We start from the raw sequence: 22,881 nt of genomic DNA on the forward strand, positions 1-22,881 counted from the left end.
GTGACACCTGTATAAAAACAGATACCAATTCATTGAATATGGATAGAGAGCTGAGACACTTGTCTTGTTGGCGTCTGTGTATGTTTTCGTCTGTGCGCGCAGTAGAAAGGCCTGGTGTGAGTACAGGTTCCTGACTTTAAATATGGATGAAATATCTAATCACAGCGCAGCAATGAACCGAAGTTCACCTGGCGACGAGAAATTCAGTTTCGAAGACATCGATGTCAGCGCAGACGGCACCCTCATCTTGAGGGTACTCATCTCCGTGGTGTACTCTGTAGTTTGCGCGGTGGGTTTAGTGGGGAATCTGCTCGTCTTTTTCCTAATGAGGTTACGACAAGGTCGGAAGAAGTCCACCATCAATTTCTTCATCATCAACTTGGCGGTCACGGACTTCCAGTTCGTGCTCACTCTGCCCTTCTGGGCCGTGGACACCGCGCTGGACTTCAGCTGGCCGTTTGGAGACGCCATGTGCAAAATCATTCTCTCGGTCACAGTGATGAACATGTACGCCAGCGTGTTTTTCCTCACTGCCATGAGTGTGACCCGCTACTTGTCTGTAGCCTCGTCTCTAAAGAAAAATTCTTACAGGAGGTCACGGTGTGTGAAGTGGGTGTGCGCAGTGCTGTGGGTGGCGGCAACAGTGGCCACAGCTCCGACAACTATCTTCTCCACAGTGACTGTGGTTGCTGGAGAAAAACTCTGCCTCCTCAAGTTTCCTGAAGGGCACGACTGGCTCGCTCTTTATCACATCCAGAAAATATTGATCGCCTTCATCGTCCCTATGCTCATAGTGTCTGTTAACTACATGATGCTCTTGCGCTTCCTAAGACAGAGGAGCATGAACAGCACCAACCCTAGAAGGAGGTCCAGAGTCACCAAATCTGTAGCTATAGTGGTTTTGTCTTTCTTCTGCTGCTGGATGCCAAATCATGCCATCACCTTCTGGGGTGTCTTGGTCAAATTTAACGCAGTCAACTGGGATAAATTATATTACACGGTTCATACGTACGTGTTCCCGGTCACTGTGTGCTTGGCGCACGCAAACAGCTGCTTGAACCCGGTACTTTACTGCCTGATGAGGCCAGAGATTAGAAAGATGCTCAGAGGTTTGTTTTGGAGAGTCTCCACTCCATCCTCCAACAAGGGCTGCGCGACGCGCTCTTTTACGCATGGAGAAACCCAGAGAGTCGTGCCTCTCCAGATTATGGACAACGGAGAGTACACGCTATCCATCATAGACCGCAAAGGCTTATCAAGCTCCAATATGATCCCATACACCCAACATTAATCTGGAGAAAAATAGGAAATTTTTCCACCTTTAGCTCATTTTTCATGCGTAATGCTTTCGCTAGTATCCCCAATATGAAGATCTCTTAACTACACACATTTAAGAAGCACGTTACCATGTGTTATGTGTTATGAAATATGTATGACAAATGTAATGTGGCATTTATTTAATTTCTAAAGCTGCCATTGTTTCATTTTTTCTTTTCTCTCTCTCCTTTAAATTGCAGCTGTGCGTAGCATTTGTTTATGACCTTTGCAAGATTACTGTTCTTGGAATGCTCCATTTGCTTGACAATTAGGAGCGACAAGAAACGGAATTAACGTTTGCAACCGGGGACGTGGCTTGATCTTAGAAACAAGACTCACGGCAAAACGTAGGATTATATTATGTAAAAGGACCAATGATGGATATGGAGATTAAAAAAGAATCACTAGTTTGAACGGTTTTGTAATTGTCTGTAAATATCTGTAAATCTGTGAATGAGGAAGATACATAGAGATATTTTTTCACCAGCCAGGTAGCCTTCATTTATTAGATAGATTGACATGTATAGTTAGCCTATATTCTGTACATAAAACGGTTATCCCAAACCATCTAAGGTGTGTTCTACCACTACTGTATGTACAAAAGAGAATATGTTGTATTTTTTCTCACATGCTCTGTTTTTACACTGGAGGTTTCTCTAACATATGTGTCTGAGATGTTGATGTGACTTTTCCCCTCTAAACATTTCAGATGGTTTCATTTAAATAACTGTTTGAATCCCAAAGAGATTCAATTATCCACTATTTCACAACAAATCTAAGATTAGAGAGTCCAAAATATTAATAGAAATGTGTGCATCACAAGATCTTTTCTATTCCATTGTAACTGTTGTCTCAGATTTATTTGGCTTTGGAGGGTCCTAACCCCCAATTTGGGAACCACTGGACTAAATTACCAAACACTCCTTTTGCATTGATTCAATAGCATTCCGTATAATGTAAAATATAATGATGTATAATTCACAGAAAGTGCTTTAACTTTTTAAACTTTAAGTAGGCATACATATTGATTATAATATTCCTGTACTTTTACTTAAGATTTTAAATTAATTACTTTTACTTGTAATGGAATACGTCTTCAAGTGGTGGTGTGGATTTATATCCACCTTCATTCAAAATTCATTGTTCTGGTGGCTTAGAGGTCAAATCAAATTTTTTGACCACAGTAATTACAAGTTAACTATATAAATATACACAAATATAATTGAGGAGTTTGACTTATAGATGGAAATGATTGTAAATAAAGGAAGATTATCTTTACTTTCCATAAGAGAAGATGTGTCATTTCAACATTTGAAAAGTTTAAAGTGTGTACACGTCATATATTGTCGACACACATATTGTGTATAGCCTTCTACAAAACTAAACTTAGTCTGGCTTACTGTAGGGCATTTTGAAATTCTATTACTCTTTCAATTATACTTCACTTCATGTTGACAATCCATATCAATCAATGCACAGCAGGTTTTGTACCTGAATTTCTCCTATGATGAAATCTTTAAATCTCTACTGTATGTTTTCAGTTACAGTATTTCGGTTTGATTTTGATTCCACAATTTGCATTTATCTTGGTTTTTCACATTTTAGTTTTACATTCACACGTGTTTAATGACATTCAACACATTTCATGTCTAATAATCCACATTTTCTGTAGCTAGTTAGTAATCGTGCAGATGCTACAAGTAGCATTTATGAGTAAACAGAGCACAGAAATGACTATGTTTTGTATGCTTGGATTTAATGCTCATCTTTTAATTCTTTTTGTATGGCTGCTTTCCCTTTTCCCTTGCTGAATCTTATTTCATTTGCAGCTGCAAGAATCTAATTTTCCTCTCATGGATCAATAGGTTTTCCCTGTAAAGCTGTCAGTGGCATATGGTTAGCAAGTGTCAGTTGATTGAATCAAACCTGGATGCCTTCACAGTGGCAGGTGGCTACACATTCACCTTTGTGCTTGAAGGCAAATTGTTCTTTGTTTTGTTGGAAATATTGTTTTAAGGTTTGAATTAAGTTTGTAGCTTTTCTGTAGTTGTAGCTATTTGTAGATATACATAAAGTTAATACTGTTTACATTTATTTATGATAGGAGTCATGACTCCAATCACAAATATTATCAACCACTTTGATTGATTGCCAATTAAACAGTGGGTAAAGTCCAATCAACATTATATAAGATCAATAGGAGATAAACACTGCCCTTTACTGGTGGATGAAGAACATTACAGAGATCATTCCCAAATGCTTTCTTATTAAAACGACATTCCCCACATAATGGTCACTTTACTAGCAGTCGACCTGTTAAAATGTCTTCTGTGGCACTGGAGGAACTTTCTAAAGTTTAAGAAAATAGCCATGTGTTACAAACTGGGGACAGGGAGGTTCAAAGACCTGAGAGTATACAGGGATGATCAAACAAATTGATGCTACTTGGTTGCATTATAAGAAATGTAGGAGCCAGTGTTGGACATTAAATTATTAAGTTGTGATTTATGTCTTACTAAAATAAAAGTGGTGACATGACTCTAAGTAACAACTTAATTGGTAAAAAATACCCCAGGATAGGTGTAAATCCTAAAATGCCACAGAGTTATACTCACTAATAGTAAAATGCTGTTTTTCGTCTTTTTTTCGATAATTGCATGTCATTTTGTAACACTGTAATCCAGCAGAGATGTAATTTATTGATATGAAATTTTATATCTATCTTTCCCACAGTGTACTATGATGCCTGTAGCTCATCTAGGTAAGGATTTGACCCAAGTAATCAAGGTGCAACCAATTTTAGTAGTTACAAACTAACTAGTAGCTAGTTAGTAAACCTCTAGCCTTGACTTTACACACTAATTTAGGAGAGAACTTTGCCTGGCAGACAAAGACTGCATGTTAATTTGTGAGCTTTAGAGGAGCTAGTGGTAGTTGGGATAGCAGTCTTGTCATCTCTGGGCAAAAAAGTGAGTGAGCTTATTTTTCCGGGTTAGGACAGCCAGTTAAAAACCAGTTAAGCATAGCTAAATTCTGGTCTGGTAAATGTTTAAGATAATAATTAACCAGCGATTTTTGAAAAATCCAGAATGTTCCAAACCCCAAAGAATCATTTGCAAAAACTCTTTCTCTCCCTCTGTATTAGATGAACTGACAGAATTAAAACACATTCTTGCTTCTCTATTAAAAAGACACTCACATACATATACACAGTTTTATTTTTAGGCTATAAAAGCTCTTCACACCATTAAACAGGACAAACTGACATGTGTTGTTAACACCTGGACGGTGCTGACATACTGTAAGCAATGTGCATTTACTGGACTCATCTTTATGGCATCCGGTTATCATTTAGTAACAGTTCTTCATAAGAATTACTTGTTGAAATCCATGTTTCTGCAGTATTTTATGCACATCCTTTTGCTCTGATGCAGTGCATGTAAAAAGGCATGCAACGTCTTGTAACAGGTTCAATAACACAAAGCTGACTAGTTTCATTTGGCTTAAGTTACAAAAAATGCCATAAACCATGTGGAAAATACTGAAAACCATTATAATATTTGAAAGGGTATAACAAGGTACTTGACTATTTACAAAATTCAAGTTAATTTTGTACAAAGTAAAAGTGCATCAAATGTCGTTCATCCTTCATGTTTTCCAGGATGAAAATATTAAAAGAAAAGGAATGAACTCTTAAGAGAGGATGCAGGTTTAGAAGATTCTTTGCTGTAGAAAAAGATCAAGAAAAGTCTGTGTGAGTTAAACATCACGAATCTTCTTTGTACTCTGGCAACTTTAGTTCAGTTTTGTTTCTTCATAAATTATTATGCAAGTGAGCTGAACCTGCTGCAGATAAAATATTTTAAACATCAAATTCAATATACAGTATAGTAACTTTACATTTGGGTGTTAAGTCACCCTTGAGGTTTTTCATGTATTTCAAAATTTACCACAAGAGTTAAATAAATATACATCAGGAAGAGACAAAAGAGTGATTGGCTAACACTTGCCTCGGGGGCAAATTGTGGCCTGAAATTCTTGGAACAGATCAATCAAAGCTTGCTCTATTCTTCTTTTCAAACGGCCAGAAAAAGCACCAGAGCTCCAGCCTGAAGCGAAGAAAATGTGAGCTCAAAGATCTGAGAAAGGACGACATAGAGGGCAGTGGAATACATTGACAAAGAAGGCCCTAATGTCGCAACAGTGCAGGAATGCTAAGTGAGTGTGACAGTGCTGACTCTTGGGGGTCAGGGGTCGTGGCTTGGGACAAATCCAGTGCACTGAACAAGCCTTGCTTCAGCTATCATGCAGAGCTGTCTGTACGGTGCCACTGTGGCGATGGGAAGCAGGGGGAGGCGGGTTGGTCCCTGAGTGTCGGGTCCCCTGTGGAAAAGGAGTCTGCTGGGGGCCCTCAGCCTGCGTTACCGTTCTTCCGCCATTTTCCCATTTGCCTCCTGCTCGTCCTCGTCTCTCCGCTTCTGCCTCCGGAAGAAGCCCAGCTTGGAGGGAGAACAGTGAAACAAAGAGAGAAAGCCTAACAATATAAGTTTATTCTTGACCTTGTGACCAGTATGTGTGAAAAAATAATAACTTGAGGTCCACTCATCCACTTAGTAGCTTAGTAGCTGACCATTGTTTCACATTTAGTTCATGTGATGAAGATTGTGAGACATGGTCAAAAGCTCCCAAAAAATGCAAAGCAAGGAGACCTTGAGTTGAGATTTCTTTGCCACGTATATTATGGTGTGTTTTCAGTGCACTTACAGCTCCATTTGGTTTGCATTTAGCTGCTGTCCACCCAGAGTATAAAATGTAAATGTCCATGTAATTTTTATTGATTCATTGTCTCAACTGCTCTTTTTACTTACTTTACTTACTAAGACCCTACACGGCCACACAGGTATTTCCAGTTACTCTTATTAACGGATAAGACCTCAAAATTGTGTGGAGTTTGTGCTGGAGGTTAACCAACTCCCTGTACTAATACCAGTGTTAAAGGTGTAATTTGTAAAGCCAAAAAGGTGCAACAAGCTAACAGGAGAGTGAGAGAGGTGTTAATCAAACACTGTCTGCATGCAGTCTTAAGAGCTGTAATCAGGAAAAGTAAGTAAAATCACTTTTTCTTTCACGTTTATTTGTATTGTGTAAAGCATGTTTTCCCCCTTTTTATTGCATATTGAACATCAGCAGAAAACCAAACAATGCAGAATCTTATAGACAAGACAAGCATCTCTAAATTTGATAAGATTGATCCAGCTCGGTAAATTATGATTTCTTAGGCAGCCTAATGGTGATGGGTGTTTGGCTTCCTGTCAAGCACCTTAATAGCTTAGTGGTATACTGAGTGTAGTTGTTTGAGTATTGAGGAGGCTTGTGCACAGCTAGTTAAACAGTATGACAAATATAATATGATCTTGGCATTGATCTATGGTGTTGCTGCCTTGGGTAGTTAGATAGTTTCTGATGTGGTGGAAAGTTGACATGTTAAACTTTACAACATTTGTTACCATCTTAATAATATAAATCTATGATTAGAATAATTTTTGTCCCCCTAAAAAGGGAAGATGACTTGATTTTGGAATTTACATATGTAACATTATAGGAGGCTGATATTATCTTGACATAAACATTTCTATACCAAAGCTTTGATATGATATTTATGATGTTACGTTGCCTGGAGTTAGATTGTGTGTTTCAGTTGGCTCCTGTGTTGACCTTGAATGTGAGGCTGCCTCTATTTACTGTCAGTTTTACTCCAAAATGAGGCTCTACATACAGTATAGCTGAACCACTACCTAACTAGTTCAGCAAACATGCACATGCAGGGAACTCTGGTGGTTCAATTTATTTTATTTTTCTCCATATAGCCAAGCATATACCAAATGATATCTTTCCTTAGCTATATGAACACTGTTTTAATACTGAAATTATCTGAAAGTCTGTCGGAATTGACTTTTCTGTCGGATTACAGGCATTATTTTATTCTCTACCAGAGGGTGGCAGCATACCCCTACACAGAGGTATTGCTGTGATATAGGTTGAGGCAGTTTGCTGCCTTCTAGGTTCTGCTTGAGGATTCTGCCTGTTAAATCCCACTGTCATCAAGTGCTTGCTCATGATGGGAACTGTTGGGTCTCTGTAAATAATATTAACGGTCTAGAATTGCTCTATATGAAAAGTATAATGAGATAACTTGAAAAAATTGAACTGAAAAACAGAGCTTTCAGATAACTTCAGGAGAGCATAATTAGTTTGGTAATAAAGCAAGATTGTAATATAGCAATATTGCAATATTGTTACCTATTGTACATTAAAAACAACAGTACTGAGGCACACCTCATCTTTGGTGGACTCAGCAAAGATATACAGTGGGTTTTAATGTAATTACCTCTCATTATTGTCTATCTGTTGTACATTATATGATTACTTACCTTCCATAGAGCGAGAATGAGAAGGGCTAACAATAAGAGTCCTCCCAGCGTGCTACCAATGATAATCCAAGTAGGGATTCTATAATCTCCCTCCTTCCTGATCTCCAATATTATCTGTGGACAAAATAGGATGATATTTAAATCATTAGATTAAAAAATCTCATTTCCTTTTTATATAGGGGAACTCAGTCAGCTGTTGTATAGTGTTATAATGCAGAGTTAATCTTGTACAAAAATGAACGTATAATGTACATATAGTGCAGTAATATATATATGATTATAAATTGAGTACGCTACTGTAAATGTACGATTATCCACTCTGACTACAAAGATGAGGCAGCTATGACATTCATAGGCAGTAATAATGCACTCTACCCAGAGATCATGATGATTATAGTGGATTATAAATCCAGACGTTTGTTACTGTAGTTCAGGAGACTCACAGGCCCAACATCGCATATTTAAAAAGATTATAGCTTTAACTGTACCTCTAAGAGACATATGTAGAATAAAACAATGACATTTTTATTTCTTAATATCAGATCAAACAGTACTGATCAGAAACAGGTTTATCACAAAATCTCTTCCCCTTTTTACACTAATAATACATTTAGAGCTCATGTCAGCTAAAGGAAATCATAATAAAGACAGAATGTATGACTGTCTGGCCAATAGATGGCAGCAAAGATTAGTGTTTGAGTCCAGACTTTTACATATTGTGCCGCTGGTCCTTTCGGTCCCTAAGCACCACACAGCGCGTGTGCTCCAAAACCAACATTTACTATCTGATCCTACACTGCTTCAGTTGAGCAGTGCCATACTCAACTGCAGCAAAGCCCACTGTTTTTATAAAGTGGTCACTGCAGCAAAATATGTTACATAATTGCTAAGTCAAAGTCATAACATTTATAATGTTATGACAGACATTACATAATTACATAAACTGCAGTTACATAAATTGTAATATGACAGATATAATACTACAGTAATATTTGAAATTAATTCAAATACATTTTGAAGATGATCTGATCTCCTTAAGCACAAAACACTGAATTCAGACACAGAGAGGATAAAAACCAGAGAGGCTAAATCTGATCAAATTATGATGCTTCTATGAGTTCAGATTTGAGTAAGGTCAAACCCGGGACAGAGGCAATTTACAGCATCAGTTGTTCTTGACTCACATGTCTGACAGGCCTCTCTTCATGTAAAAACATGGGGCTGGAGGAAGGGAGCTCCACTGATGCACTAGTTGCCAGCTCCAAGATTTTAAACTTCAGCTGGAGAGGAAATCAAAACATGCTGCCAGTTTTAACAAACACATGACACAGCTGAGAGACTACACAGCTGTCATTGCTACAAAATCAAAGCAGAATAACAGTAAGATGAATAGAGCACTTGCATGCATGCATGTTTGGGGTTTCATACTCACTGTGTGTAAGGTATCTATTCGTAATGCTCCTCTAATTCTAACTGCAATTTCTCTGTAGGATGCCACATTGACAGTGCATTGGATTGGCAAAGTTAAGGTGTTGGTCTGGTTCTGTGTGAAGAAAAGAGGCACCAGCCTTAAGGAAAAGGTCTACCAAAGACAAAATTGGATATAAAAATCTTATTTGGGAATGGATGTGGTTGGTTTGTACATTACCAAGCGGGAGAAGCGTGAAAGGTCCTCAGGTGACGACCTGCTCTGTGCCACATGCTGAGGCGGTAAACAACGTGTACCATCTCTCTAAGGTGTGACATGAGAGTGAAAATAACTGTTAGTATGTTACAATCTTATGTCTTCAGAGAAACTGTGAAATAATATTCTGATAAGATGGAGTAAGTATATATGTATTGTATGTATGTATAAATGTATACAGCTTAGCAATCTTAACTAGGCACTGTCAAGCTTTGATTTTTCGAAATGAAGCAATTTGAATGGTGCTGCAATACAGTACATTCAAAGTTTGGAAGTGTTTTTTTTACCAACCGGAAAACCAAGGAATGGATAAGTGCTGTGAACTCTAATGTAAGCTTCAAACCTAAGGTATACCTACCTTACCAAGGCCAAAGAGCACCCATACTCACCTGGTCAATATGGAAGTCAGATATCTGCAGGAGTTGGTTCCCATTTTTTGTCATTTCTGGGATTTCAATGTTGAGCTGCAGATCCTTCACAGGAAAGTAGCCAAGGTTCTGAATCTGAGAGACAACAGGGAGCAAATTGCGTAAATTATTTCCAAGCAGTTTTTTCTGCTACAGTAAATTAAAGTAATGCTCTTGGCTCTCACCTGGAAAGTGAAGTTGAAAGGAGGACCGATAACTCCAGGCTCCTCCAAAGACAGTTCTGATTTGATGTCATACCGAGTCGGATTTGAATCCCTTTTGAATTAAAGAAAAATGCATGCAACACATATTATGTGAGAAACAATTATCTTTGATTTATATGGGCTTTAAATGATATGTTGTTAAGCCGAATGCACAATAACAAAGCAAAACCATTCCAGCTACATTCTCTGCAACTGATTTTCCCACACTAATATTATTCAACATTTTCCAGATGCCATTGAATCACTTTGCTCCAGTTATTTGCACTTCCAAGTTCATTGCTTCTAAAATCACCTCCACATGCATAGTTTGGTAAGATGTTAAGAAATTTACAAACCTAGTGAAGAGAAGGTCTGCCTCGTATTTCAGCGAGTAATAGATATCATTGAAATTGTCAGCTGTGCTCATTTCCTCGCCATCACTGTTGAGAGAATGAGTCAAAAATATTCAAAGAGCATGAGCAATTATGTTACAGTGGGACACACCAATTGAAATATTTATCCTTGTAGCTTACTTGCATTTGCAACTTTTTATCTTTTCTCAAGCTGGTCGGTATGGTGAGAGTAATGCTTGGTTGACTGTTAGCATCAGTAAGGACACAAAGGACAACACCTCTCTCCATGCAAAGAGGAATTGTATTTAGACAGATTTTAAATTTATGTTCACACCTGCCGGCTTCCAGGATAACCCTGACGTGCTCTAGGAAGACAGTACGACTGAACTCAAACTCCAGACGAAATGACACCTGCACAGAGGAGAAAGTATAGCAGAATAAATCACTCATTTATTGCAAGGCCTAAAAATAATCCTAACTTTTTTAATCAGTAGTCCTTAAATGTTTTGTCCGTTTATCATCATGCCATTCTTATATCAAAAACACTAAAAGCACAGGTCAGAAGCTTCTTTTGACCCCATATGCTATTGTATATATATACATATACTCTCTCCAACAGTAAAGGCCTTATGGCATAATGGATTAAGGACTAAAGCCTGCAATAACCTGCTGCGGCTTTGACCCCAGGCAGTCAGCTGCACAGTTGGTGCTGCTTAAAGAGAGCCAGGGAATTTCCCCTTAGTTGAGTACAATGCCATAAATACAAATCAACATGACTACAGACACAAACATGCAAATACCAGTGAGAGAAAGAGTCAAGGCAAAATATAGGCAGAACATGGAAGAAAAGAGACAGAAACAGAAAAAACGACGTGTATAAGAAAATGGCAAACTAGTAATGGAGGAGAGGAGAGGAGAGGAGAGGATGATTGACTGGCAGCAGAGAGCAAGCCAGGCTGAGTTTACAGTCCTCAATGCTGTAATGAAATCCTGACGGATTCCATCTGACCAGAGAGGAATGCATAACAAGGTTTACTGTAGCTTCCCTCTTCCATATAGACATACCGCAGATATAGACAGATATAGTACATACATGCAAGAATGATTACCAATTTTCATATAATTGTGTCCTATTTGTGGAAAATTACCCCTGTCTACTCTTTGTTATGAGTAGTTGTCAAAATAAGAGTGAATCTATTTGATGGTCATTTAGAACAAAGTTAGATGAAAACACACTCACACATACAGACATAAGAATGAACAGACATACACTTGCATGCAAGCGGCATGGGTTTGGACGACGCAATTGTCCGTGGCTGGAGGATGTTCGTGTGTCAGCATAGTTGAACATGGAAATTCAGACAGAGCATGAAGCTCCCCTTCCTCCTCTGAACTGATGTAGTCTGCCTGCATCTGTGAGCCAAATTTACTGTCAATCATCAAACAATTAATTGAAATAACTAGTGTTCCTAGTCTCTGCTCACACCCACGACAAAACAAAACAAAACAAAACACACACCAATGTGTACACAGGGTGTGATTTTTAGACCTCACTTTGCTGCAGCAGTAGTAAAGTTTACAGAACATGCTAGTTTTATACAGGTCAAATGCAACCGGAAAAGTCAAAACAAGAGTGATAACTGGCTGTTTTATAAAGCTTGCCCTAAGATCCCTACTTTCCAACTAAACAGTGGTTTGGGCAGGCTTGGCAGCAGCACCAATGTACAATCAGCCTTGTTTAACTCTGTGCCACATTTTAAAAAGGCTTTCGACCAGAGCAGATCAGCGTTGTGGCTCTGGATGCTGTTCAGACTGAATGAGTGGCTATGAATCACTCAGTAAGTTTTAAAGGGTGACCGGAGTCCTCCCGGATCGTTACAGAGAAATGTAGTGATATTTTCGTTGCCCAGGAGATGACTATTGTTTTTGATAATGACATGGTTAGGACATTTCATGAACTCTTTCAATCACCTTCATTACTTCATTCCTTTGGTAGTAGTCAGCACACTTTGCATCAGTATAGAAAGTAAGAAAGACTATTCTTCATGGAAAAGATGGTTTACAGATAATCTGCTTGCTGTTTAATAGCTTTTAATTGCACTGAGTGATGTACTATCAATGTCATCCATATCAAAGTTAATTCAAACATCACCCTCTTAAAAATAAAACTTGATGCCATGCTGTAAAATACACTGGAAAATGCAGAGTCTCATAAATATCGTTGACATTACAATCCTGTGGAAAAGCTTGGGAACAGCAAAACTGAAAGTGAGAATCAGTAACAGATGAGAGAGTAGAAACTCCCACTATCTGTCACTCAGTCTCACCTGGTGCACCAGGCTAAAGCAGAGAATAAAAGCTCTTAATGGCTGAGGAGGAAGGTTCTGTTCTATGTACCCTGTTGTTAAGATGAATCTTGTCTGTGATGTAATGAAAACAAAATGAGATGCTAATTTAAAGTTTTACAGTGTATCGAGGAAGAAAGTATTGCTTGACTTATTTTTATGTCAGAATAAGGAACAGTTACTTTAACTTTTAGGAAAATGCAAAGTCACTTTCAGGACTCACATATGTTATGGCTTGTGTACCAGAAATTCTTGAAAGTCTATACTGTAGGTTTTCAGTTACACCAAAATGGTTTTTGTGCCAGTGACAGTGTGTCATCATGTGACCTAAGTACCTTAGGAACTTTGATCACATTATAAAAAGTGATCATATATATGACCAAAGTTAGGTAGAAGAAGGCCATGGGACACAGTCGAAAGCTAAAAAAGGAAATAACTAAAAAGTGAACCATGAATTTTATCACACGAAAAAGTCTATAGTTAAAACAACAAACACATTCCCACTTTGGCAGAATGTCACTCCAATAACCCATCAGACTTAAATACCAGTCTTATAACAATATTTAGCACACTGCAAGACAATTTGGCTTCCACTACTTTGTTGGTTAGGCACCTTATTATTTTGATATGGAAGCATGTTTCACCCCATAAATTTGGAGATTAGATAAAGGAGGCACTGGACTATTTTTTAACATTTAATCAAACTGGAAGCCCTTTTTGGATCACATAAAATCCTTGACACTGTTGCCTGGTGCTGAGGATGGCTGATCCCCTGAATGTCGTCAACCCCTTCCATAATGCTTTAATTAGTTAATTGAATTATTTAATTTATTTAATTCTTATTTATTATTATTCTCTATCTCTCTGTTTTTGAGTGAGGTCTTGGATTAGGTGTGTTGGTGTGCAGTTAAATGGGGTTCTATGTTGTTCATTATAAATTATAAATGTTAGAAATGTATAAATAAACTTTTTAAATTTCACCGTAGGTGCATTGAATTACTTTCTTGATTTCTGTGGCAAAAGATAGTATATTTTTCTTTCTGCTTTTATGAACAGTCCCTTCCTGCTTGGGGTATGATAACTTGAACTTTAAGGTTTAAGAGCATGTGACTGTCTGGGAAACTACACAAAGTATGAAGTTTCAACATCATAATGTGCTTTGTGGGGGCCATCCTCTGTGCATAGTACTGTAAATAAATTTGAGTCAGTCAGTTCTTGGAGGATATAAATTAAGATAAGAGTGTTGATCTCAATCTAATTTGTGGTTTTGTTTTGGTAAGCCACAGAAAACCTTTTTTAAAATAATAGGAAAATGTTAGATGAAATCATATTTATATTACAGATGCTTCCTCCTCCCATTTGTTATAGTAACACAGTTAAATGCAGAAGGACATGTTTTAGTGTCGACACTTTAGTCTTTGATGTCAGACTATAGAAAGAAGGGATCTCACAAACAAGAACCAAACTGGGCTCCTTGGGTCGGCTTGTGGGTTTTACATTAACCAGAGCGGTCCGTCATGGTCATCTAAAGCCTGCAGCATGTGTTTTGGGCTCCTGTGGTCTAACATTGCCCACGTCAATATTTTTTCAGCCCCAGAGAAGCAGCATAATGTGGCCTGTGAGATTGCACTAACAGAGCTGTGGACACGTATCCAGAAATTTATTTCAGTTGGAAGTACAGGCATCTAAACAGATTTTTTTTATCATATTTGGGAATCAGTATAAAAATCCAATGTGAATTTTGGTTGGAAAGATCAACTTTTATATATGCTTTCCAGTGAGATAAATACAGAAATTATGATTTTCACCTAAAACATATGGCCTTCTTAAACTTAAAACACTCTAGAATCGGTGCAAAACTAATCTTTTGCTGTTTTCATATGAATACAACAGTAAATCAAACCCAGTTAAGTCTAGATGTTTTGTTAGTAGATTATCTAATGACACATATTAACCAGAGACACAACTCCCCAGTGACAGTCAAATGTTGGGCATTTTAAAAGATGGTGGTGGACTTTTAATCAATAAGTAATTTCACCTGTTCAGAGTATGCTTTATCTCACCTGAATTTTGGCCCTCATGAACGGAGCACTGACATTGCAGATCTTCTCATTCCTCAGTTTGTCCTCAATGTAACACTCTATTTTGATGTCAGAGTTGTCCTGGATTAAAATGAACAATTTAGATTTTAATAACAATACTGGTATCTTAAATGCAGCATTTCTCTCATCTCATCTGACTCTCCTTACACAATTTAAGAAAATATGTTCTAATGAAACACATGAGTCTGGATGATGGTAATAATGTACCTTGACTATGAGGCTAGAGAAGCGAAGATTGGGTGTGTAGGTGATGTTTAGGCGAGCATTGTAGGCGTTCTCTCCTTTGTTCTCCAATCGGACATCCACCACCATCCTCCTCCTGTTTCCCTCTAGAACCCGCAGAGATCCCTCTGTCCCTCCTTCACTTAGATGGCGGCAGAAAGCACCATGAGACTGTACAGGCTGCGCACAGAACTGACTAGAAGGCAGGGAGGGAGGGAAGAGGACGCAAAGTGAATTCGTAAGTAACAGAGCAGCCGAGGATGCCCTATATTTTAAAATAAAGTATGTATTCTTGTGTGTGTGCAAGAGTATGTGTATGTGATGAATATGTGTGTACCTACCTTCGAGTCATTAGGTCAGTCATACTCTGCAGTGCCAAGTCAGGTATGCAGCGATCATCCTCGTCACAGCCATTCCAGAAGGGCAGCTAGCCAAAGAGACAAGCTATTGTAAGTCAAAGAAAGTAGTAATCCTTTGCTTTCCTTATGTACTTTTCAATTGATTTATGGAAGGGCATATTAAGAACTGAACAATAAGAGGACAAGATGTCAGATTGCCTCTCACCTCAGTCCTCACAACAGTAGGCCAGCTGTCATCTAGAACTGGCCCGTGGTCCGGATCTTGTAGCCCCACTTGCACAGCAAACACTATGGGCCTTGCATAGTCTGTGGTCTCCTAATATAAAACATTAAGTTTAAAGATTAGCCTGTGGATTTACTCTATCATGTCACTTTATCTATGGCACTCAAATGCATTTTGCTTCCAAAAGGTTTACACACATGTACAAGATTCAGAAATGCTTATAATCTCATTTTAATGTGTGTTGGTTTTGACCAATTTGGGAGACCATTATCAATCATAATATTTTAAGACTGAGGTAGCTGACTGAAGTATGTTTTTTTCTGAAATTCAGCATGTTAAAATTAGACTTTTTTATTTAATAAAAATAATTAAATTGAATTCAAAGAAGAAAAGCATACAAAACAGCATTTTATCTTTATGTGATATATGTTTGCAATATATATCTTTCAGCCATCTCACCTATTAAATTTTTGATTTGATTGAATGATGAGTAAAACACTTTGTAACTTTGTTGGTCTTCTGTAAATAACATCACAGAGTACGGTCTAGACCTGCTGTTCTATGAAAAGTGCTAACTGTTGTTGTGATTTGGCACTATATAAATAAAACTGAATTGAATTGAATTAATCATGGGCCTCACCATTACATGGAAGTAGATGTGTTCGCAGGTCTCTTCTCCTGGAAGGAGGGTCAGGTTTTGAGGCTGCAGCTTGTTGGGGTTGTCCAGGATGGCCCGGGGATTGAAACGTCTCTCCGCAATGGAGACATTAAATTTGAATTCTAGTGGGTCATAAGAAGAGTTAAGAAATTACACTTCTATGTGAAAATGTAAAAGATCCTATTCTATTTGTATTTGAATGTTTCCAAGTTTAACTGTTCTTTTTTTAGGGTGGTGTGGACTAATTGACATATGGCGTCAACAGGGTATGGTAAATGACATCACTGTAGCTGACCAATGCAATATTAGCTTGATTCTGAACATATGATGAATGTGTAACCAACATATACACGAATCCAAACCCCGCTACTTTCAGTACTGAGCCATTTCCAAGCCACATTGTTTGAGAGGCTTTCCATTTATTGCCTCGTGTTTTCATGGCATCAGGAAAAATCTACTAAGGCTGAACTTGTGCATGTGTTGTGTATGGGGTCAACTTGAGAATTAGAGGGCAGGAGACATCTTAATGCCTTTTGCAAAAAGATCTGGGCAGATAATGGTTATTAAATTGGAAGCTTTTATCCACTTTTCACAACCACAATTATCTGTATCCACTGTTTTAAAAACTTGTTGCTTTTTTGATGAAAGAAATGTTGATTTACAAAGCAAAACTTCTAACTTTTTTTTTTGTTTTAAGAGTGTTTTGGCTACACAGCAACATTAATCATCAGTACATTTCCTCTAATCCCTAAAAAAGAACATCTAAAGAGCAGTTGGTTGAACCATTTTGTTTAAAGACACCACTGTCACTCTATACTGTCAATAAATGTTTGCATAAATAAGATTAACTTGACTGGTACAGAAAAAAAAATTCCATTTCATGCAACAGACCACAGCGAACTCACAAACACCAGCACATCTGCCATGCATTACTAGCCAGACACGACAATGAGTGGAAAATTAAATAAACGTGTTCCACTGTATGCAACCATGGAAGACAAGATAACTCCCTCTGTTCTACCTCTACTCTGTTTTGCCACATCTGACATATTTGATAAAGATGTCGAAGGGTCAAGAGGTTAACTCAGAACACACTGCCCTGTACCTCTGCTTCCTCCTCCCTGATACACAGTGAAACTGGACCCCGCCATCACATCTCTTAAAACAAATTGTGAGCAGAGAAAGCCTGAGGTTATGTGCAGGTGGGCTATAATCAGTGGCACACCCATCTGCAGGATTGAGCTGTCTATGAGCTGTCACCACCAACAAACCATTAGAAACAACACTCTTTTTTAAGCCGAATAAAACAGAGCTAAGTTTGTAGATGCATTCCAACCAGCGTTCACATAATAAAAGAAACATTTATACAGATATACCAGTTTTGCTGGCAGCTGCTTTAGCTTTGGCAGAGTCCAGCAGTGAGATCAGAATCTCTTACTGCTAGTAAAGAAACATTTTGCTTTGGCGCCACTCTGAATGGAAGTAGCCATCACAGTTTTTACAGGAAGCCCCATGCTGAAAAGTCTATTGGAGCCATCTCATGAAGGATATATATTTAGAGGGCTCAATGCCTTTTCTCATTTGAAACCAGACATGTTTCATCCTGTCACGTAACAAAGTCCAAACAACAGCTGAATTATATAGCAACTACAGATCCAAACTACGAATTACTCAACTCAAGTGTACCGTAAAAATGGTCTGTTAATGGTTTGACAATATCATAAAATTAATGATGTTCCACATCAAAGAAATACATATTTGTTTTGTATTTTTTTATTGTATTGTATTATTTGTTCATTTATCTATAGAATTGATAGGATGTGCAGTAAGTTAAAGTATCTTCTTTGCTAATAGATGAAACAGGGTTTTAGGATTTACGAAACTTTACTGAGACGCTTCCACAGCAGTGGATTATTTTTGCTGGCTTACCAATTTCCTGTGTGGGAGGAATGGCTGTCCTGGCAGTGATGTTGAAACATACAATGGCTGACATACAGGTCACATCTTTGCCACCTCTCTGACAGTCCTTCACAAAGATGTTGATCTTACTGGGCTCAAACCTGACAGTGGTATATATCCGGACAACACTCTGTGACCTATAAGGGCATAAAGATGTTACAGATGAAAGCAAGTCCTAAACTTTGAAACTCAAGAAAATTACTATATATGATGATTATTTCTCAAGGCATACATAAAACTCCAACATGTTGCTGTATTTTATATTTTTGACAACAGTATTATTTTTCTGGGTGAAATACTAACCAAAGGAGAACAGCAGCACCAAGGGAACCTACTGCCAGATCCACTGAACCGTCATTGTTCATGTCCATTGTGCCATGAATACTGCGGCCAAAGTACTGCAGGCCAGGAGCCAAGTCTGCTGCTGCAATCCTCTGAAAAACAGAGAGAGGTAGAAATCTGAGCAAACATTATAACGACAAACACGGTTTACAATGTTATGATAAACACATTATTAGAGCAGTCATATGTGCAATTAAACTGCACAGCTAAAGAAACTGCACATTTAGGAATTTACTTAAGAATAACAATGTTTACTTCATCACATCAAAATAGTATTTCTTAAAAAATACAGTGTTGCTATTCTCTCAGTGGTACTGTAAGCTCATCTCACTTATCATTACCAAAGAGCCAAAAGGATTTTAGAAGTGCTGCGTACATTAGTTCAGCTTAATTTTTAGAACAAAAGTTTTTGTGCCTTTTCTAGGGCTTATGGTGTATGTTTTTTGTTAGATTGTCTAGTGTGCTCTGTAGCCTTAGTGTGCCAGTCTTTTGTTCAAGTCACCTGCTTGTCTGTGACTATTGCCTGTTTTTGCTTGCCCTCTTGCCCCTTGTCTGGTTTAGTTTGCAGATTGTTTATGACTGACCTCGGCCTTGATTTTGAACCAAGTAAATGGCTAAAGAAATCTGGGTACGGATCTGTTACAAGTATAGAATGACACTTACTTTTAGCAAGTGTCTGCAAATGGATTAATTTTAATTAAACTATAAATCAGTGGCTATTTGGAAGGTGGTTAATCAAATGAAGAACAAATGATCAGCAGTAAAATGTATGTGTTAATATGTAGACAAAAATAGACAAATATATTGCCATTGTCTTTAACTGTACGTTCGGCACATCTCCTACCTGTTTGTATTTGCGTAGTATTCTGTTGTGATGGCTAAAGAAAACATAAATGGCTCCTTTGTGGTCATCTTCCAGTGGGGCTCCCACCACCAAGTCATTGAAGCTATCACCATTCAGATCAGGGACAGGAGCGAGCGATGAGCCAAAGCGAGCATTCTGGCCACCATTATGGATTTCTAATGCCCCTTCAAGGATGAAGCGATTCTGAAGGAAGAAAGGGAAATATAATGAAGCTTGTGTCTTCTTATTCATGAATTCGAAATGTGCTATATTTTTGGTCAGATCTTGCATGCATGCTCAAAAATATATTTGAAACAATATATATAGTATGTTACACAAAGCATCCTAGTCTTGCTACTATCAGACTGTATTTGTTTTCTCTTTGGCAGAAGTATTGATGTTCATAAATAGACATTAGCTTTGTGGGGAGTCCCAGAGCGGGAGATCAGGCTGCTTAATCTAAAAAAATTAACTGCAACAAACACGGTCAGAGAACAAAAACATTTTTAAGCCACAAGATCAAAAAAAAACTACCATGTCTGTTAGCGTAAGTAACTGAACTAAGTGCTGCATCAGGAGAACTACAAGTTGGTATTTTGTCAACTTGTGTGTTAATGTTTTGGCTTATATACCAATACTGTAGGTTATTATAAAATTGTACTCACACATTCTGTTTCACACAATTGCTCAATTAGAAACTCTTTGATACCAAGAATTTTTTTTATTTTAAAATAATGTCCTGTGTTTTGTTTAAAACCCAGATGTATTTCTTTGGTTTCATTCGGTTGGTCTCTGTTGTATTTGTGTGTACTATCTCTGGCGCGTCATGCTTATGCTTATATGGTATGATATATAGGTATTGGCTAGTGTTTTGGAAAATTGGTCCAAAACTAAACCAGCTGGGATGGGGGATGAAGGGATGCTGGGATGAGGGATGAAGGGATGAGGGAAGCAGGGAAGAGAGGATGGAGGGAACAGAAGATGAGCGGATGTGTGTAGGGATGAATTGATGAAGGGAAGGGAAAGGGAGGGTGGGTCGAGCGATCTGAAACCGCGTGCTGTTGAGCGAGTACTGTTGAGCGTGGATCGTTGTCTGTCTTGCGTCGAGCAATCAGAAACAAGTGGGGCAGGCTGAGAGGTATAAGTAGCCTGACACGTGATTGGAGGTGTGGTTGAGGCGTGGCCCCGCTCCCGAAACTAAGTTAACAAGTTAACTTAATTTCTGTTAAGACCCTAATGTTCCACAGCTTGCATTTACCTCTGCCAGATCAATAATGGAACTCACAGCCTGAGAACCCCTCATTGCATCAATAATACTAGCAGATAGTAGTGTGTGTCTAATGTCAAAAATACAGAATTATCCGTTAAGGGGTTAACGTTTATAGAACTAGATTTCCCCAGAAAATCACACTCGACAACACCTTGATACATAAAAGAAATGTGACACACATGCAGAGACAACACACAGAAAGCCTTTACAGTATGAATACATACACAGATACAGGACAAAAGCTTTATTTGAAACAGACGCATAAGCAAAAAGGACATTTTTCAAAATATCACATACCTTACTGTATGTAAGTCAAAGAAAGTCCCACTGTATGTTCTTTTTAGTGGGCAGATCTATGCCTTCTGGCAGAGTTCAGTTTTTCAGTCAAATGCTGATCTGTTCTTTAAATGATCTGTGCTCTATTTATATCTCATACCAAGACCAAGGACAAGATTGTTGCCCTCTCTCCAGCTGGGTTTGTTGTTTCAATTATCTCTAAACCATCTTTAGTCAACTAATCATATTGTAATTTATTGTTCAGGAAAAAGTAATAAACAAGACCTCTATCCAATCAAAGGAAAGATAAAGTCTGGATCAGCGTCTGTGTTTTCCACATAATCCTTTGATTCTGCCTTTTTGAACTCAATATCTTAAACATCTGGCGACAAAAAAGTGAGGAATTTTACCCCTGATTCACAAAGAACTAAAGAATGCCATAGCATTAGTATATTTATTTGAAATTCTATTCTTAGAAAGTGTAAAGTCACATGGAAAAGATTCATGTCTTTGAAAGCCACTACCCGACTGGACCATTTTTCAAAGAAAGCATTATGACAAAATGGAGCCAAATACTTCAATCCATCAGTAGTCGTGCATATCATTGCTCCACTTGGCTTCCCACTTCATAATATAATTTAGGGTAGGCAGATGACACATGAGATCACTTGTTTTTTCAGTTGAATAAATGGGAAGGGAGTTGATTTAGCAAGGGCTTTTACTTCTTGGCCACCTGATGTGTGCATGCGTGACAAAGTAGGAGATTGATAGAGAAATGGGGAATTTATTCAGTGCCGTTTTTTTTTATTTAAAACATATGGTTTGTGAGGAAGCCATGAAGGGCCACGACCAGTTTGCAGTGGCCCAGGAGTAAGTTTAAAGTGCAACTTATTTTATGTTAAAATGGGACCGATCATTCCACTGCTATGCAGACGATACGCAACTACCTATCCTTCCCGCCAGGCGATCCCACCGTATTTCACGGACTGTCTATCGGACATATCTGCATGGATGAAGGCTTGCCACCTTCAACTAAACCTCTGTAAGACTGAATTCTTGGTCATTCCAGCCAAGCAATCTATCCACCATAACATCAAACTACAAATTGACTCCGCAACCATCACTCTACGCAACTACGTAACTTAAGTAACACAACTGCTTTAAAAACACAAATTACAGAACAAATCAATCTTGTTTTACACGGGAAATGAACGCCTGTCTCCTGGGTGAAAATCGGCTAACTCACTATCCATCCACCCAACACACTATTTTCTGAATATTTATTATATGTGACCCTCTTTGTCAAATTTTTGTGTTGTACGGCCACTAGGGTAAAAAGTAAGCGTAAACGTGAGTCGTAATTTTGTGTGGGTAAAAGGACCTATGTGGTTGTTTTTCTGTGGATGACAGGCTCGATGAGGTGTATCCTTCTAATGCAGTGTTAAAATGAATCAAACTTTGGGAAAATCTAAGCGTCTATAGCCACGTTAGCGGCTCTGTAAGGCTGTTTGCTCAGTGGTGTTTTGAGCTAAATGCTAACGTCAGCATACTAACATACAATAATAATATTAAACCAGCTATAACTACTTGGCCGCTTGGAGGCAGCAGAAACGAGATGTAACCATGACATTGACATATTGTCATCATATATGTTTATATGGCAAACTTGTTAGTAAACAGTTGCCTATAAACATCCAGGTGATACAGAGCAACAGTCCAGTATTCCCTCTCAACCATCAAAAGGGAAACACGACTGTTTCACTGCTAAATACTCCTTTATTTTCACCAGCTAGTTGCTAACTGTGTTTGTCTGTTGGTGCTGGGCAGGTAACGTCCACTGGGTTTTAGATCCTTTTTGATTAAAATACCTGCTGCTGCGGCAGAAA

At 38.2% G+C, this 22,881-nt stretch overlaps 2 protein-coding genes across 4 annotated transcripts in view; one reads left to right on the top strand and one right to left on the bottom strand.

Annotated features, from left to right (window-relative positions):
* Nucleotides 1-63: 63 nt before the first annotated feature.
* Nucleotides 64-1,620, top strand: rxfp3.3a2 (relaxin family peptide receptor 3.3a2). Its single transcript, XM_038701936.1, has one exon. It carries the CDS (start codon nucleotides 143-145, stop codon nucleotides 1,289-1,291), a length of 1,149 nt encoding a protein of 382 aa, XP_038557864.1. The 5' UTR covers nucleotides 64-142; the 3' UTR covers nucleotides 1,292-1,620.
* Nucleotides 1,621-4,517: 2,897 nt separating this feature from the next.
* Nucleotides 4,518-22,881, bottom strand: part of itga11a (integrin, alpha 11a) — a 52,913-nt gene continuing 34,549 nt past the window's right edge. For 2 of the 3 annotated variants that reach the window (XM_038701589.1, XM_038701587.1), the window contains 17 exons: nucleotides 19,450-19,653; nucleotides 18,567-18,697; nucleotides 18,234-18,400; nucleotides 16,287-16,426; nucleotides 15,629-15,739; nucleotides 15,406-15,491; nucleotides 15,050-15,260; nucleotides 14,804-14,902; nucleotides 10,730-10,806; nucleotides 10,399-10,482; nucleotides 10,025-10,115; nucleotides 9,822-9,935; nucleotides 9,397-9,480; nucleotides 9,181-9,291; nucleotides 8,933-9,028; nucleotides 7,749-7,862; nucleotides 4,518-5,851 (listed from right to left, as the gene is read on the bottom strand). In XM_038701589.1, coding sequence (XP_038557517.1) covers nucleotides 5,729-5,851; nucleotides 7,749-7,862; nucleotides 8,933-9,028; nucleotides 9,181-9,291; nucleotides 9,397-9,480; nucleotides 9,822-9,935; nucleotides 10,025-10,115; nucleotides 10,399-10,482; nucleotides 10,730-10,806; nucleotides 14,804-14,902; nucleotides 15,050-15,260; nucleotides 15,406-15,491; nucleotides 15,629-15,739; nucleotides 16,287-16,426; nucleotides 18,234-18,400; nucleotides 18,567-18,697; nucleotides 19,450-19,653 — 2,043 coding nt within the window. In that variant the 3' untranslated portion in view covers nucleotides 4,518-5,728. The remainder of the gene's footprint in view (nucleotides 5,852-7,748; nucleotides 7,863-8,932; nucleotides 9,029-9,180; nucleotides 9,292-9,396; nucleotides 9,481-9,821; nucleotides 9,936-10,024; nucleotides 10,116-10,398; nucleotides 10,483-10,729; nucleotides 10,807-14,803; nucleotides 14,903-15,049; nucleotides 15,261-15,405; nucleotides 15,492-15,628; nucleotides 15,740-16,286; nucleotides 16,427-18,233; nucleotides 18,401-18,566; nucleotides 18,698-19,449; nucleotides 19,654-22,881) is intronic. The other variant, XM_038701588.1, reaches the window with a different exon arrangement.

This window comes from Micropterus salmoides, unplaced genomic scaffold (genome assembly GCF_014851395.1).
Source record: "Micropterus salmoides isolate LMB-PRFRI ecotype aquatic unplaced genomic scaffold, ASM1485139v1 Ms_hic_scaffold_6, whole genome shotgun sequence".
In the NCBI taxonomy this organism is placed as follows: domain Eukaryota; kingdom Metazoa; phylum Chordata; class Actinopteri; order Centrarchiformes; family Centrarchidae; genus Micropterus; species Micropterus salmoides.